The sequence below is a fragment of the Choristoneura fumiferana genome, chromosome 8 (genome assembly GCF_025370935.1).
Source record: "Choristoneura fumiferana chromosome 8, NRCan_CFum_1, whole genome shotgun sequence".
Classification (NCBI taxonomy): domain Eukaryota; kingdom Metazoa; phylum Arthropoda; class Insecta; order Lepidoptera; family Tortricidae; genus Choristoneura; species Choristoneura fumiferana.
The window spans coordinates 17,702,948-17,719,879 of record NC_133479.1 but is presented as its reverse complement, the minus strand read 5'-3'; the positions used below and the strand labels follow the sequence as shown (position 1 = coordinate 17,719,879).

The window sequence follows — 16,932 nt, the reverse complement described above, 5'->3', positions numbered from 1 at the left end:
CTTCCGATTAGATTTCACCAATTGCGTTCGCAAACAATGTGACATTACTCGAACGTTTCGTTATTTGATTGGATGATTGCTAAGAAAAATGACAAGTAAATTAGTTTGTCGTTGAAAACACGCCTTAGAAATGTCACTTGTCTATGCTTTACTTGCTGTCAAGTAGGGAAGCGAAAACCGGTAAAAGGCATATTCTTGCATTTATATCTTATGTTGGTCAATATTTAATTAATTACATATGAAAAAACATGGAAAAATACTATGCGCCTGTTTAAAATTATAGCACAAATTAAAATGTATAAGATTGTTATGCCGATCTTTCAGGCGCTTTTTTACCCGAATGCCCGAGGGAGGGCTATGGTTTTTCTTTCATCATTTATTTAGAATGGAAATATTGTATAATTACACAAATTTAAATAAAGATAGTGATTAATCTTTAAATAAAACGTCAATCCGACAAAAATATGTAGCAAAAATAAGACTTGTAGGTACATCGTTTAACGCCTAATAGCCGCTGTTATATATACCATAATAAGGACAATGAATAACGTTCTTTGTGTACAGCATAACTAGGATAATAAAATAAATTAACGAAACTACCAGCAGATATATAAGGCAACGCCATTACTGGCTTTTAATACAATGATGTTGAACAAGGAATACGGAACAATAGCGCATTCATGAAGTGTTCATAATGTAGATATTTGTAAATATATACGTTCCTATACAATACAATTATTTTTAAAGTTGTACCTTTCTATATTTTCTAGTTGCAGTGCAGGAAGGACATTCGTAGGTACATAGGTACGCGGCAAAACATAACTCATGGCATGGCGCGAAAATTAATTCAAATCTTTGCTGATTAGTGAATTGAATATTGTACCTATTTAGTACAGTCAAGGGCAAAGATATCGACACGGCCAAAGTTACAAAAATATGTAAAGGTACACGACTTTATGAACTTAACATTAAGGTCGTGTATACATATTATTATAACTTTGGCCGTGTCGATAGCAATTTAAATTTGGGACTGCCACATTAGTAGGTATAGCAGGAAATTTTATATGAATCCGGAAAATTTCAGCAGAAAAGTTTGACGAAACACTTTTAAATGCGTTTCAAGATATTTTAACTGCTCTTGACAATATTTCCGAACATAAACATAACCTGAGGGCCTACTCCGAAATTCGAAAATCGAAGTTCGCATCGTACCGTCCCTCTCGCTCTCGAATTAAATTGTATAAGTGTCAGAGGGACCGCACGACACGAACTTCGAGTTTCGAGTTTCGTAGTAGCCCTGCTGGGTATTTGTACGCACTTGACATTGTCAGTAGTGCCGTGCCCTTGACTTGGTCAATTAGAACTTCAGAGCTGCCGCAATTACTGAGCTCGCTGTGTAGGTACGACGATAGTTTACATTTAACGCGTCAGGCCGACTGGAAATGCACGGCCTGCCTACTGGGGTCCCGGTACTTGCAGGCTCATTCTACCGACTGGCTACCCTGGAATACAGTTCAAAAAAGGAGCAGTAGGTACACCGTCTTCATACAAAAGGCCGGAACGCGAGTACCTACGCGCCACGAATTCTCAGCATACCTCGGCAACCATCAGTCGCGAGTGCTCCGCGGTTACGTATACAAATCCGTAACTAATTTGTAGGTAATTCTTATACGTAGTGATGAAGCCAAATAAAACATAATACGTTTTGTGGTTTATTAAAATAACGTAAAATATATTTTTGTTAAACACTACTTATTAAGTCCATCTTGAAATCTCTCCTAATCCTTTCTCTACTTTAAATCTCATGTGACAGTATCAAATCAAATACATAACTGAAGAGTGACAGTTAGTAGAGTAGGCAGCCCTATCGCGCGTTTGTGTACCGAGCCGGCGTAGGTAATTATATCAAGGACGCTGCCGAGACGGAATACTGCTCCTTTTTTATACTATGCCTGGAATTATCCACCCAATGATGGAGCTAATTTACGTTACAATTTTAGGTAAACAACTAGGTAGGTAAGTACGTAGTTTTTATTGCAATGTATTTTATTTTTAATTAAGTTAGTTCATTTTCCCACATGCTTTCCGTTTTTAGGGTTCCGGAGCCAAAATGGCAAAAACGGAACCCTTATAGTTTCGCCATGTCTGTCTGTCTGTCTGTCTGTCTGTCCGTGCTTTGCTCAGGGACTATCAATGCTAGAAAGCTGTAATTTTGCACGGATATATAAGTAAACTACGCCGACAAAATGGTACAATTAAGAATTAAAAAAAATCTTTTTAGGGTACCATCAGCCAAATATGTGGTCTACCACCCTAAAGTTGATAATCGTTTGCATGTCAAAACAATAATGCCAATAGACGTGTCCGTCAACTTGAAAGTTCGACTTTAGCGACATTCATTTGATAGGAACTTGTTTAAAAATTGATAGACTATTTATTTGGCTGATGGTACCTCCCAAAGACGTAGTGTTTTTCTCATCCAACCCTATAGTGTGGGGTATTGTTGGATAGGTTTTTAGGGGGTTGCTAAAACGATTTTTCGATTCAGTGATTTGTTTGTGGAATATTCATCTTTAAAGAGCAAATTTTCATGAAAATCGAGCGTCCCCCCCCCCCTCTAAAATCTAAACCGGTGGGTGGAAAAATTAAAAAAAAATCAGGATGGTAGTAAATATATCAAACTTTCAAGGAAAACTATAACGGCTAAGTTTGCTTGGTAATTATTAGTAATTTAAGAGTAAATAGCAGCCTAAGGTATAAAATATACCTAAACTTGGAAGAATCCGTATAAAATACGAAATCCTTAGAAAAATGTTACTTATTTTTTTGGTAATGGCTACGGAACCCTATTTTGGGCGTGTCCGACACGCTCTTGGCCGGTTTTTAGTTGTAAAAATATTTATCTAACAGTTTCAATATCCTGTCCAGTCCACGGCAAGCTATAGTAACATTCCGTATCAAAGGATTATCGGCAGCGATAACTACTTTGTAACAAATCGTAGCATGTAGGTAAGATGCATTGCGAAACAAATTTTATATCATTATAGCGCAGATATTTCCTTGCATGCGGCATGCGGATACTTTAGAGAACGCCGGGCAGTTGTTAACGCAACACACGTTTTTGAACTCGTGATCTGTAGCATCTAGTGATTTCATTATTTATTCTTCATCAACGGAGATAATAATAAATAAATAAATAAATATCACGGGACAATTCACACCAATTGACCTAGTCCCAAAGTAAGCTTAGTAAAGCTTGTGTTATGGGTACTAAGCAACGGATAAATATAATTATATAGATAGATACATACATAAATACAAAGTAAACACCCAAGACCCGAGAACAAACATTCGTATTTTTCATACAAATATCTGCCCCGACACGGGAATCGAACCCGGGACCTCAAGCTTCGTAGTCAGGTTCTCTTACCACTAGGCCATCTGGTCGTCAAGATGGGGATGCTTGACAATCTGTACCACTACCACTACCATGAGTTTACAGTGACCTTACTCGATAGCGACGGCGTAAATTATTTATAGAGGCGCTGTACAATTCTCCATACAAATAATTTACGCCGTCGCTATCGAGTACGGTCACTGTAAACTCATGGTAGTGGTACTGAACAAAAGTTTAGCCCAATTTTTTTAATTTTTAATTTTACCATTTTGTCTGCATAGTTTACATATAATATCCGTGCAAAATTACAGCTTTCTAGCATTAGACAGACAGACATAGCGAAACTATAAGGGTTCCGTTTTTGCCATTTTGGCTCCGGCACCCTAAAAAAGACGATGACGAAGACTTCTTACAGACGATGGATCAGGCACTTGCGAAGAGACCCTGGACCGTCACAATTTCTACTATCGCTATATCTCTAAGCATAACTGTGGACCATAAAACGTGTTTTTTATTTTGGATTCCCGTTTGTTTGATATTTGTCATTTTGTCGCAAACCTAAGCAAAATTTTCGACAAGCAGATGTCCGAATGTGCTTCATTGTAATATTTCGGCCGTAGGTATTTCTAATAAAACAAGTTAAAAATCTAAAATTCATCGCAACAAGATGGATTGACAAACGAACGTGATAAGCGTAAAATTTTACAATTGTAAAATATTACTTGCTGGAACCAATTCGCAGATCACAATACTCAGAAATATTCCAATAGGTAGGTAGTTATGCTATGCTAATTCTTTGACATGCTTTATCGTTCTTTTATCTGATATTTATGGTATCTTATTATTGGTGTTATGCTTTGATAAAACGTCGCATCGGAAAAATGTAAAGACAATTTATCACGTGAATTGTCCTGAATACATTTTATAATAGCAATTAAACCAAAACGTATTTAGTGGTAGATACCTAGGTACGAATTACCAAAGAAGTTATAAAAAGATGAAAAAAGGTTATCGTATGTATTTTCTTTCAAAAATTGATGTCATCACTTTTTTACTCCTTCTTTATTAATGCGTTTGTTTGTTGTACGGTCAGCATCAAGCTGCACAGTTTTGTACTTTGTCGGTTTACAGCAACGTATTTAACACCATACTTTGACAAATGAGTTAAAACCACAAAGTAAAAAAGTGTTCCGCTACTTTTGATGCTGACTATACCCAAGTTGAAATATAATGACCTGTTATGTCTATCTATGATTTGTGGATTGTACCGATTTAGCCCTAAATCGGCTAGAAGTTAAATTAAGCGATATGAAATAGTACAGACCTACTCATGATTAACTTTGTTTTTTTTAAAGATATTTTTAATTTTTAACTTCAAAATTTCGGGTGTAGCTCTAGGCATTGATAGTGCCAATATTCTTCACATTAAGTATGCCTGGCCAGTATGTTTTCTTTTTTTTCTGTTCCTTTTGTGCCATGAATCAAAAATGGAATGTCCGCAAACATCAACAGTCTTTTGTTATGTTAACAACCTTTGTTGCCTGTCTGAAGAGAAACGCCCACGAAAGCGTTCGATACTTACGTTTTCAAAACGTGAACATGTTGGAAAAGGAAATGTAAATATTTTTGGTTATCGTGTAACATTGCATATGATTTCACTGCTATGCAGTTTGGTGAAATAGACAGAGATGTTGAACGTTGAACTTATTCATGCTGCTATTTCGTTGAAGCTATGTGCTTCGAGAAAAAACAGATTTGTGAGCCTAAGCTAAATTTACTGAACTCATAATATCACAAGATCAAATTGTGTTTTTATCGTTAACTAACTAAAGCTGACTGCTTTGGTATGAAAAAATAAGTAAGTACCTTATAATTGGACGCAGATCCAGAATGAAAACTACTGTCGTCCATGGTGCTCCGAAATACCCCTGTAGTCCCCCTCAACACGAGGGCCCCTGCCAGCACTGGGGGCCCAAACAAGGATGCGGCCCCCAAAGTCATAATATCGGAGCCTGGCCCCCTTTGCCCAAACATTGCAAGCACTTGAATTTGTCAGAAAAATTAATCACTCTTGACACTATTTTTCGAGTGCAGCCTCAGATGAAGTGATGTCGAAATTGGCAGATTGTTTTTGATATGAGATCAGAGATGATAAGTGATAGTGCAATTGGTAAATGTTATGTTGGTAGTATTGACAAAACACTATCAAGTGTTGGCTTGCTTTTTGTCAATAAATAAATTGTACCTATGTGTAGGCATACGATTTCTCGAATTACCTATGCCTGCGTGAAAGATCCAGCGTATGTAACTATAGGTACATTATCATAAACTAGAAAACATACACAGTTGAACAAAGAATTGTTAAAACTCTGTCAATAAGCGATCTAAAGATGAAAAAAATATTTTAATTTTCACACCAACAAAGATTAAATAAATTATTCAAGCCACGTTAGAAGGAATATGCAAGGATACCCATCTTTTCAAAAATATTTATCAATTGAATGAAACATTTATCAATACAATGAGATAAAATACATGTGAAGTGGAAAGTTGCCACGAGCTAAGTATTTCGACGAATCGAACTTTAAAAAAACACTTGACACGTGGAACATCGAGAAGTGGGTTAAATATAGAACACGGGCCGCAGGACTGTTAGGTTTTAGGTATACTCCATTTATTTTATTAAATTTGCACACGTTTTTAAATGAAACAACGAAACTATTTAGAATTGTGTTCACTTCTGTAATAAAAACATAGTAAATACCGCTAATAAGTGTACCTACCTGTAGGTATTTTTAGTCCATTTGTGTTCGAAATACCGAGAAACAAGGTTAACTGGTACACAAGTATCTCAAAGTTTGTCAATTGTATTTACATACATACATATATGTGTTACAATTTGACAGTTAACTCAAATCTTAAATTAAATGGAGTATAGATATCTGCAATTTGCAACGTCTGTGCTAGGACATTTTCAATCGTACAAAAAAACAAGTGTCTAAACTTAAATTTTTCAGTGTATTATTATGGCTGCTTTAGTGACCAACAATTAAAATGAAGATGGCAGGACGATTTGGACCTGTATGCAAGTGATTGACCTTGACCTGATATTGCGACAGACCGGGAATTGAGGTCAATAAGAGAGGTCCTTTACCTTTAATCTGTCATCTCCCAGGATAACAGGATCAAAGGAATTTGGGCACAAATTTGTGCCTCTGGGAGAGGACAGGTTAAGATTGGATGGAATGCTAATACGAGTACCAGGCTACTAGAGTTAAAGATTAAGGGATACTCCCCATACCAACAGGAAGCACCTCTTTTTCGATGTTTTGCTCGATATTTATAAAGTTACATAAATATGCTTGTGGTAGATAGGTATAGGAAGTGCTACCAGAGATGAGAGCACGCACACAAGCACATGTCGTGTAATGACAGCAGAATTTTGACATTTATTCATGAATCATTTCATTCGTTGTCCTTTTGTGTAATTAGTTCTTTTTTTAACCCCCGACGCAAAAAGAGGGGTGTTTTGAACTTGAAACTACCGTGAGACTCACTCATATTAAATATAATGCCGGATTCTTCTCAGCAGAGGTTTTTCCGAACCGTGGTAGATTTTTTTGACATTCATAAGTGCTTTATAGCCTAATTGAATAAAGATATTTTGACTTTGACTTTGAATGACCGGATAACTCACGTCTTAAATCGAGTTTAGCTCGACATGTTTCGGGCTAATCCGTAGCCCTTCGTCTTCGGAGCACGCGACTCAGCGGCTGCTGCAACACGCGCACTGCGCGCCGCCGCTCTGCTCGCGACTACCCGACGAAACTGACACCGGCACATAACTACCCACGTTTTCATCATCATTACAACTGTCATAAGTAGGGTAGTGTTGTGTGCTACATTTGACAGTTGTAACGATTAGCCCGAAACATGTCAAGCTAAACTCGATTTAAGACGTGAGTTATCCGGGTCATTATATTTAATAAGAGGGGTGTTATAAGTTTGAAGCTATGTGTGTCTGTCAGTGTGTCTGTCTGTGGCACCGTAACTCTTAAACGGGTGGACCGATTTGAATGCTGTTTTTTTTTAGTTGAAAGCAGGTTTTCTAGCGATGGTTCTTAGATATGTTTTACCAAAATCGGTTCAGCCATTTCTGAGATATTGAACTTTGAAGTGACAATGTCGGGGGTTTTCCAATTTTTTATTGGTTATGTTATTTGTAGCTGTGTGTGTAGTCATTCACTTCAACTCTCGTGGCACTACCTACATAATACAGGTACTAAGGAGCATTCGGTTATGATACGAGTTCTACTAGCACGGTTTGAATTTTATCGTTGATTCAATTTAGAAAATATGGGTCAAATTACATTTACACTCAGGATATAACCGATAAATTCACGCATCTGACTTCAAATTAATAAGTGTCACATGGGTATTCGAAATCGAATGGATTGTTTAACACGATACAATTAACTTTTAAGTATAATAGGTCGTAAAATTCCACGGCGATAATCTCGAAACCACTAATTACATTCCATTTCATCTTTGTAACTAACCTAACCAACAAGAAGTTGGAAAACTCCCGATTTTGTCACTTCAAAGCTCAATATCTCAAAAACGGCTGAACCGATTTTGATAAAACATGTCCAAGAGCCATTGCTAGAAAATCTGCTATCAAATAAAAAAAACCGCATTCAAATCGGTCCACCCGTTTAAGAGCAACGGTGCCACAGACAGACAAACAGACACACACACACAGACACACATAGCGGTCAAACTTATAACACCCCTCTTTTTGCGTCGGGGGTTAAAAAGAAAACTAATAGGTAGATACTTAACTTAAAATGATTTAAGGAAGTTTTTGTTTATAATGTTCTCAAATTGTATTAATTAATAATATGTAGGTGTTGCTTTGTATGATAGTGGATTAATCCTTTAGATTAATCAATAATTAATCGGGAAATTACGGCGCAAATCTTCCTTTTTGAACGTGTAAAGTTTTGGTTAGGGTGAGAATCTTGTAGTAGGTAAGTATGTCGTAAATATACTCTTTTTAGAACTTTAGGTTTGAAGAGCTCAGACCGTGTGAAGCATAAGAAAGTACAAAAACCATACAAAATACAGAGAGAGATGATGACTTTGAATTTAGGAGTTATGTTTTATAATGTTGCTTCATTTGTACCGATTTGTGTTGTTTGCATTTGTACGATACTATATTTTTCTACAGAAAGTAACGAAAAAAAATGTTTGCCTTAAAAAGTCAACGAACGCAACAAGGTCGAAACAGTAATAAATATAGTGGCCGTTTTTATCCTTATGAAAACATGTTTATTCATTCATTTCATACAAATATTTTTTATAAATAAGTAAAATGGTAAGTAGGTTGATGATTTCAGACCTAAGAATGATAACAAACAAAGAATGTACATATTTAAATGAATCATAATAATCATAATTAAGAGTTTCACAAATATTTCCAATGTTTGCCAGGTTATTATATTTAAGAGCCATACATTGACATTGTTTGTATACTTAATTTAATTTTCTTCAATAAAGTATTTCTTATTTTTACGAAAAAAATAAATATTTTTTTTAAGGATTTTGTATTTTGTAAGGCATATTCCAAGTTTATATAGGTATATTTAAGAGCCAAGCCAATATTTAGATAAGAAAATAACGATACTAAGAAGTTATTATTTACAATATTACAAAGAGACATAAGACAAAATGTCTCGAACCTCATCAAGTTTAAGTCTGCTGACACTATTATTAGGACGGCACTTCAATTTTACGTAAACTTAACATTAGTTTGTCTTTATTTGGCAGTTTAACATTTCACTTTGCACAAATAAAACATATGTTCATTTATTAAAGAAGCATTTATACCCCACACTATGAATTTAGGCGAAAAAAAATCCTCACTTTATGTGTAGGGTAGGTGCCCAAAAAAACCATTTAATTATTAGTGTGCCTGGGCGACCGAGCTTTGCTCGGGCTAAAACTCGTTAATAAGCGTTTTCACAGAGATAAGACCAAGCTAGATCGATTTGTCATCCCCGACAACCCCTACATACCAAATTTCATCGAAATCGTTGAAGCCGTTTTCGAAATCCCCGAAATTAAATTGCTCGTTTAAAGGTAAGATTGATAGATAGATATCTATACAAAATTACAGCTTTCCAGCACTAATATTCTAAGCAAAGCCACGGACGGACGGACATGGCGAATCTATAAGGCTTCTTTACAACTAGAACTAGACTACGGAACCCTAAAAAACAATTACGGTTGGCAACTTAAACATGAATTCATTTAAAATATTTAAATTTGCATCACCCTTTGGCATTCAAGTAAGCACCCTGTTCAATTACGGTCTAGAATCTCGATCGCGACATGACATAAAGGACGACCTCTTGCGCACGCGCCGCTTCCGCGCGGACGCATCGGGAATTAATATCCGTGTCCGCGTTTGGAAGTTAATACTGTTCCTATTTTAAATATTTACCCAACTACAGCGGAAGAAAGAAGATCCTGATTTTTGTAAGATAATAAAGGCGTACATACGTAATTTTATACATGCACCGTGGTATTTTTGATTTCCGTTAACTTTAATGGAACATTCAACTGGTCAAATATAGGTAAATAAAGCTTGTTTGTTTAGTGTTTATATGAGCAATTTAATGCTATGATAGCGACTAATAACAGACAATGGGCAATAATAAGGAACCTTTTGGTAGCAATAATATTTATATCAATGAATCATTCTAGACCCAATTGATGTAGACGTAACACCCCTCCCCGCACATTATGCCAAATAACAAAGCCATACACCTTCCAAAATTGGAGCACATTTTCTGCCTCAATTTCAGTACAGGTGGAACCTTTGGGCTACTAATATCATTTTGACATCCAATACATTTGCCAAAGAAATTATAGCGAAATCGATTATGAAAAGGTACAGGTGGAACCTTTGGGCTACTAATATCATTTTGACATTTGCCAAAGAAATTATAGCGAAATCGATTATGAAAAGGTACAGGTGGAACCTTTGGGCTACTAATATCATTTTGAAATTTGCCAAAGAAATTATAGCGAAATCGATTATGAAAAGGTACAGGTGGAACCTTTGGGCTACTAATATCATTTTGACATTTGCCAAAGAAATTATAGCGAAATTGATTATGAAAAGGTACAGGTGGAACCTTTGGGCTACTAATATCATTTTGACATTTGCCGAAGTAATTATAGCGAAATCGATTATGAAAAGGTACAGGTGGAACCTTTGGGCTACTAATATCATTTTGACATTTGCCAAAGAAATTATAGCGAAATCGATTATGAAAAGGTACAGGTGGAACCTTTGGGCTACTACCTAATATCATTTTGACATTTGCCAAAGAAATTATAGCGAAATCGATTATGGAAAGGTACAGGTGGAACCTTTGGGCTACTAATATCATTTTGACATTTGCCAAAGAAATTATAGCGAAATCGATTATGAAAAGGTACAGGTGGAACCTTTGGGCTACTACCTAATATCATTTTGACATTTGCCAAAGAATTATAGCGAAATCGATTATGGAAGGTACAGGTGGAACCTTTGGGCTACTAATATCATTTTGACATTTGCCAAAAATTATTGCGAAATTGATTATGAAAAGGTACAGGTGGAACCTTTGAGCTACTAATATCATTTGACATTTGCCAAAGAAATTATGGGTAAGGCCGCGAATTTTGACCAATTTGGACGTTTCAAATTTGGAAGGCTGATAAAAAAAAACTGATAACACCTAGAGGTTTAATTTTTTTTTATTATATGACACGATATAAACCCTCAAGGTCGCAAATGAGATAATTGATTTAAACCCTTTTAAAAATAATAAAAATATATTACCGTCCAAAACGTAACGAAAATTGACTATTTTTTTTGACCACGAGTACTTAATACCTTATTATTTTCATGCTATTTAACTTCTCATGATCATGATTTTTTTAAACGAAATTTTATGATATAACGATAGTCCTACCGATTGCGGAATCATGATAATCAAATAATTTTCATGTTTTATGTTTAATTCTTTTCACGTGCCAAAAAACCAAGTTTTCGTTACGAATACTTAGGTGACGCTTTTTTAAGCTACCTTTAACGCCAATTTCGGTAGAAATTTGTTTTTGTACACTGGCAACTAATACTCTAATAGGGCAACATCGATGAGATAAATAAATCTCATCAGTTTGTTGACAAACAGCCATCAAAAGTGACGCGAGGTTTTTTTTTCGAAAAAACGTCGAAAGTGCTTGTTCGATTTTAAGGGTAAGTAGTGATTATTTTAAACTGGTTGTTTTTCATACGATAGGGTAATCTTTTCCATGTAAGTGGCATGTGTTATTATGTTCAAAATGTCGTTATTCACCATGATAAACGATTTTTTGTATAAAATACGTTACACTTTCGTTACGATTACGTTACATTTTTACAAAATGCTACGTATTTTGTACATAACGTAACGAAAAATGTGGTAAAGGAAGTTCACACAGAAAAATTCTAACTTACACCAGTTTATTATTAGGTTTCCAATGACTGCACGCACAGTAAGTTAGTTAGATGGATATTTTGAAGTTAAATAAATTTTAATCTGTAGGTGCAGGGATCGGCACAAGAGAATTGTGGCGAGTTCTGTGTTCACGTCCTGCTACATGCATAGCGTATTTAAAGTGAGAGACAAACGGAGAGATTCACTTACCTACTTAGTTCATTTGTTACCTAAACTTAATAATCATAATAATTTATTTCCAAAAACATCTTTTTACATTGTCCACTTAACTAAGATACTACTTCCTAAATTGGTAAAACCTGTGATTTAGGGTTTTGGCCATTTCTTTGAGGTATTTAATAGCTAGTACAGTCGAAGTCACAAGCATGCTCACAACTAGGTGGTAGGACCTTGTGCAAGGTCCGCCCGGATTGCTACCACATCTTCCTCGCTAATCCTGCCGTGAAGCAGCAGTGCTTGCACTGTTGTGTTTCGGCGTGGTGAGTAAGACAGCCGGTGAAATTACTGGCACGAGGTATCCCATCATAGGCCCTAGGTTGGCAACGCGTCTGCAATACCCCTGGTGTTGCAGATTTTTATGGGCGGTGGTGATCTCTTACTCATTTGATCGTTTGCCATCCAGTCGAATAAAAAAAAACCACATCCAAATTCGTTATGCTTATAAATGTGCACCTTATTGTCAGTGTTAGAGAGGCATGTAAAGATACACTTTTGGAAAGATGTTCGTCAACTAGAGGTACTTCTACTTCCACATTCTCATGTTTAGCTCTATAGATCTCATATAGGACAGATTTAAGATCAGTATCGTCAGAAAGTTCTAGTAAAATAAAAACTTCACTTTATTATATGAGATGTATTTTTTTTTCATACATACGTTATCTAATGGGAATTTTTACCAGTTTGATCTAGGCTTTATAAAAATTTGCGTTTTTATGGTAACGTCATGTATTTTTTTATGTTATTTCTATGTCACATTGGTCAAAATTCGCGGCCTTACCCTTATAGCGAAATTGATTATGAAAGGTACAGGTGGAACCTTTGAGCTACTAATATAATTTTGACATTTGCCAAAGAAATTATAGCGAAATCGATTATGAAAGGTACGACCTTCAGTTTCCACGACTGTAACTTATTATCCATACTTTGACATTATTATTAAATAGAACTTAACCTTTAGGTGCACAATATACTATAAGACTTCCGTAGCTATAAAAACATGAAGGTACGTGTCTTTTATTATTTCTTAAGTCGAGTTTCGAGTTTATGTCCATTTTGACGTCAACATATTTTTTTTGACGCTATTTACATAATATCCGTATTGATAAGAAAGAAATTACCATAAAGGATTTACAAGTGTTTTATTATTCATCCCAGCCTATATACGTCCCACTGCTGGGCACAGGCCTCCTCTCAGAACAAATGGCTTGAGCCATAGTTCCCACGCGGTCCCAGTGCGATTGGGAAACTTCACACGCACCATTGAATTGCTTTGTAGGTTTGTGCAGGTTCCTCACTATGTTTTCCTTTACCGCAAAGCTCGTGGTAAATTTCAAATGAAATTCCGCACATGAATTTCGAAAACTCAGAGTGCGAGCCGGGGTTGAACCCACGACCCTCTGCTAGAGGCGATAGGTCAAACCACTATGCCACCACGGCCTCCTATGCCACCACGGCTTCATTTTACGGTTATAATATTTAAAGACATAATTTATTAATGACTTTTATTTTCCTTTCGCATACCTTAGCTAAGACAGGGTCAGAGAACTAATTAATACGAGTGTGTTATCGCCACTTTTCCACCTCGTGCTCACGTTAATCACAAGCTCTGCAAAAAACCATTCTAGCCCCCAACGCAACAAGAGGGACGTGTTATAAGACTCAAACTATCTCCATACTAAATTACATCTAAATCGGTTTAGCGGTTTAGGCGTGAAAATGTAACAAACAGACAGATAGGCAGATAGAGTTACTTTCGCATTTATTACATAAAAGGATTAAGATAAGGTACACTACACACAATGAATTAATTATATATTAAGCCACTATAACTACATAGTAAACCATCCCGAGGCTTAATCGTATGTAATAGACGGCGAGTTTATGCAGTATTTTTTTAAGTATTTTTTAAGTTACGTACTATTCTTCTCATTCTTATTTCTGTGGACAAAGTACAGTCAGCGACAAATTTATACCGAAACACTTCTTTGTTTTACTTTCAGGTGTGCCGCGAATGCCGCGATTGCCGCGAAGTATATGCTGCATTGAAATCATAAATAGCTATTTGAATGAGAAAATAGTACGAAAACAACTGACGCGTGGCGTGTGCGATTCGCGTTATCGGGTTGTTATGGTAACGAAGCGGAAGGGATAGCGGGGCTCTAGTCCGACTCGCACTTGGCTATTTTTTACTGGTGTGCCGTGAAACTTTGATGAACGAAAAGTGTGCCGTCAAAATCAAAAGGTTGAAAACGCCTGCGTTTGAGCTTACCCCTACACATTTGAGACGGTTTTTTTCCGTCGTTACCATGTTGCACTGTGATAATTATTGTGTTGTTAACAATGCGATATTATTTTTCTAATAAAACATCTTCAACATTTATCATAAAGTAGGTACTCGAATAAAAATAATATAAGTAACATATCTTGTTGTATCTTGTGTCTTATTTTGTATTTGTCTAATTTGTTTTTCAATTCTAATAACATATATTAAATTGTCATGTAGTTCACAGTGCTTTAATAATACCTACTGTTATACTGTGTAATTATTTGGAAATAATAAATAATTTCATTAATCTCTTCTTGCGATCGTTGAGTTTCTTGCCGGATTCTTCTCAACAGAGGTTTTCCTGAACCGGTGGTGGTTTTTTTTTGACATTCACGAGTTGTATCCTAAATTGAATAAAGATAATTATTTTGACTTGACTTTTACTTTGAAAAACTTGAACACCTTAATCAATTATCAATAAACCCTTATATGGCTTGTGAAATAATCTGAATTCTCCCAACCAGTCAAAACGGTTAAAATACTTCAAACCGCCCAGTTTTTATCGAAGCAGGTGCGGGACTCGGCATCTGGTTTTGGTATCAGTAATTATAATTTTTGCGCAGCGTGCAATTTGGTATCTGTACCACTACCATGAGTTTACAGTGACCGTACTCGATAGCGACGGCGTAAATTATTTGTAGAGGCGTTGTACGATTCTCCATACAAATAATTTACGCCGTCGCTATCGAGTACGGTCACTGTAAACTCATGGTAGTGGTACCTACTGGTTATGGTATGCGTTGATGGGTTCTGTTGTCTGATCAATCAACATTTTCGTGGTGATTTCCTTATGAATATTTGAAGGTTATTAAACAATATTTCTCATCCTTGAAAGAATAAGAATCCCTAAATAGTTTGACGTTTCTACATTATCTTAAAGGGTCAGCCTTTTAAGGTAAAGTTGAAGTAATCATTTTAAAGAGGCCATTATTCCGCATATATTGATATTCACAATACAAACTACTCACATGTTTAACTATAAATTTATACAAAATTTAATTTATATATATATATATTTATATCTAAATAGTAAAAACTTTATAGCCCAAATTTTATTCTAAGTACTCTATATAATTACTAAACATTTTTATAAATAAGGTTATAAATAACTTATAATGCATCCATTTAATTTTTCACGCGCATAATAATAATATTATATCACTTTAAACGCATGGTAAACAACTTCATTTGTTGTAGATAATATCTTCGCGTATAATCCACTCACTTAAAATAAATTCCTTCCTTAGTAGGTAGGTTTATTGAAGTGTTTTTGTCATAGTTGTTCTTGAAAGAATTAATCCTTAATACCTTTGAGATAATTATAATTGTGATAGCGACTTTAAAAAATAAATTGTTTTTTTTTTAAAGAAACGAACTTACCGAATATTATCACAATGTGGTAACTTCAAACCGCTCCAACAAAAAAAATGCTGGCCAGCAATAAAAGTAGACGAAAAATCCTCAAATTTTAAACAAATCGAATTTAAATCGAACTATTTAAAAAGTAAATTTTCGTTTTTTAACGCGCAGGCAAAGGCTGCCGGTTGGCGGCCTATTTTCCTGAATATCGCGCTCACACTGACCGATAGTGAGGGGACACACCACACGTTGACTGACGCGGTGTCAAACTGTCAGTGCAGTACATTAAGTCAAGACGAGTAGCGAAATGACTTAGTAGTAATTAAGTACTTTGGTGTAAGAGCTATACGTCTGCTATGCTATGTTGGATCAGGCTATCTATTACATTATACATAAGTAGGTAGCAGAGTAATGTTGAGGTCTGAGAGCTATATAGTTTTAATTAATGTACGCCTAAGCAAGTAGGTAGTGTTCAACTTTTATTATTCTTTCTAGCGTAGTGACATACTCGTAACCACGCAACCATTTTTATGTATAAATATGTACTTATTTAATTACTCGTTGAAATAAATGTACAGCACACTAGTTCACGGTTAAATCCAAGAAAATAAGCAACTGCAACCTGATATTGATTTTATTTTGCATTTGCTTAAGTATTCAAAGTCTAGGATGTGAGAAAAATGTATTCAGTATTGGACACAATTCATTTAAAAATGAAACGGGGGAAAAGTGTTTCAAAATTGGTACGATTTTTTTTTATTCTAATATTTTAGCTCAGAATCCCAGACTAAATAAAATTCAGTGATGTTTTGAAGCAAACTCAAAAAACTATTCTTCAAATGGTTTTCTTTTTCGTTATTTGTTTTAGTTCTTCTTTTAATAGAAAAGAAAAGGTGATCAAAAAAGATGAAGGTTTTTAAACTCACTGGTATGTACTAGTAAAAAGTTTCAAGTAGCAGATAGCAATAGGTACTACTACTAGGCTACTTGGTGAAATTGGTATCAGAACAAGTTGCCTTGATACTCGGCCCTAGGGCTGACCGATACGAAAACCGTAATTCATAGTTAAACAAACA

The 16,932-nt window shown here is 35.5% G+C and overlaps 1 protein-coding gene across 7 annotated transcripts in view; it reads right to left on the bottom strand.

Moving 5' to 3' along the window:
• nebu (solute carrier family 2 member nebulosa) overlaps window positions 1-16,932 on the bottom strand; it is a 111,206-nt gene that overhangs the window by 5,230 nt on the left and 89,044 nt on the right. Inside the window, exon 1 of one of the 7 annotated variants that reach the window (XM_074091526.1) lies at window positions 15,878-16,093. The exons of 5 other annotated variants lie outside the window; for them this stretch is intronic. Coding sequence is in view for 1 of the 2 variants with exons in the window: in XM_074091518.1 (XP_073947619.1) it covers window positions 5,264-5,308 (45 nt within the window). In the remaining variant the exon portion in view is untranslated. Of the gene's footprint in view, window positions 1-5,263; window positions 5,368-15,877; window positions 16,094-16,932 lie in introns of those variants that run through there. One more of the 7 variants, XM_074091518.1, reaches the window with a different exon arrangement.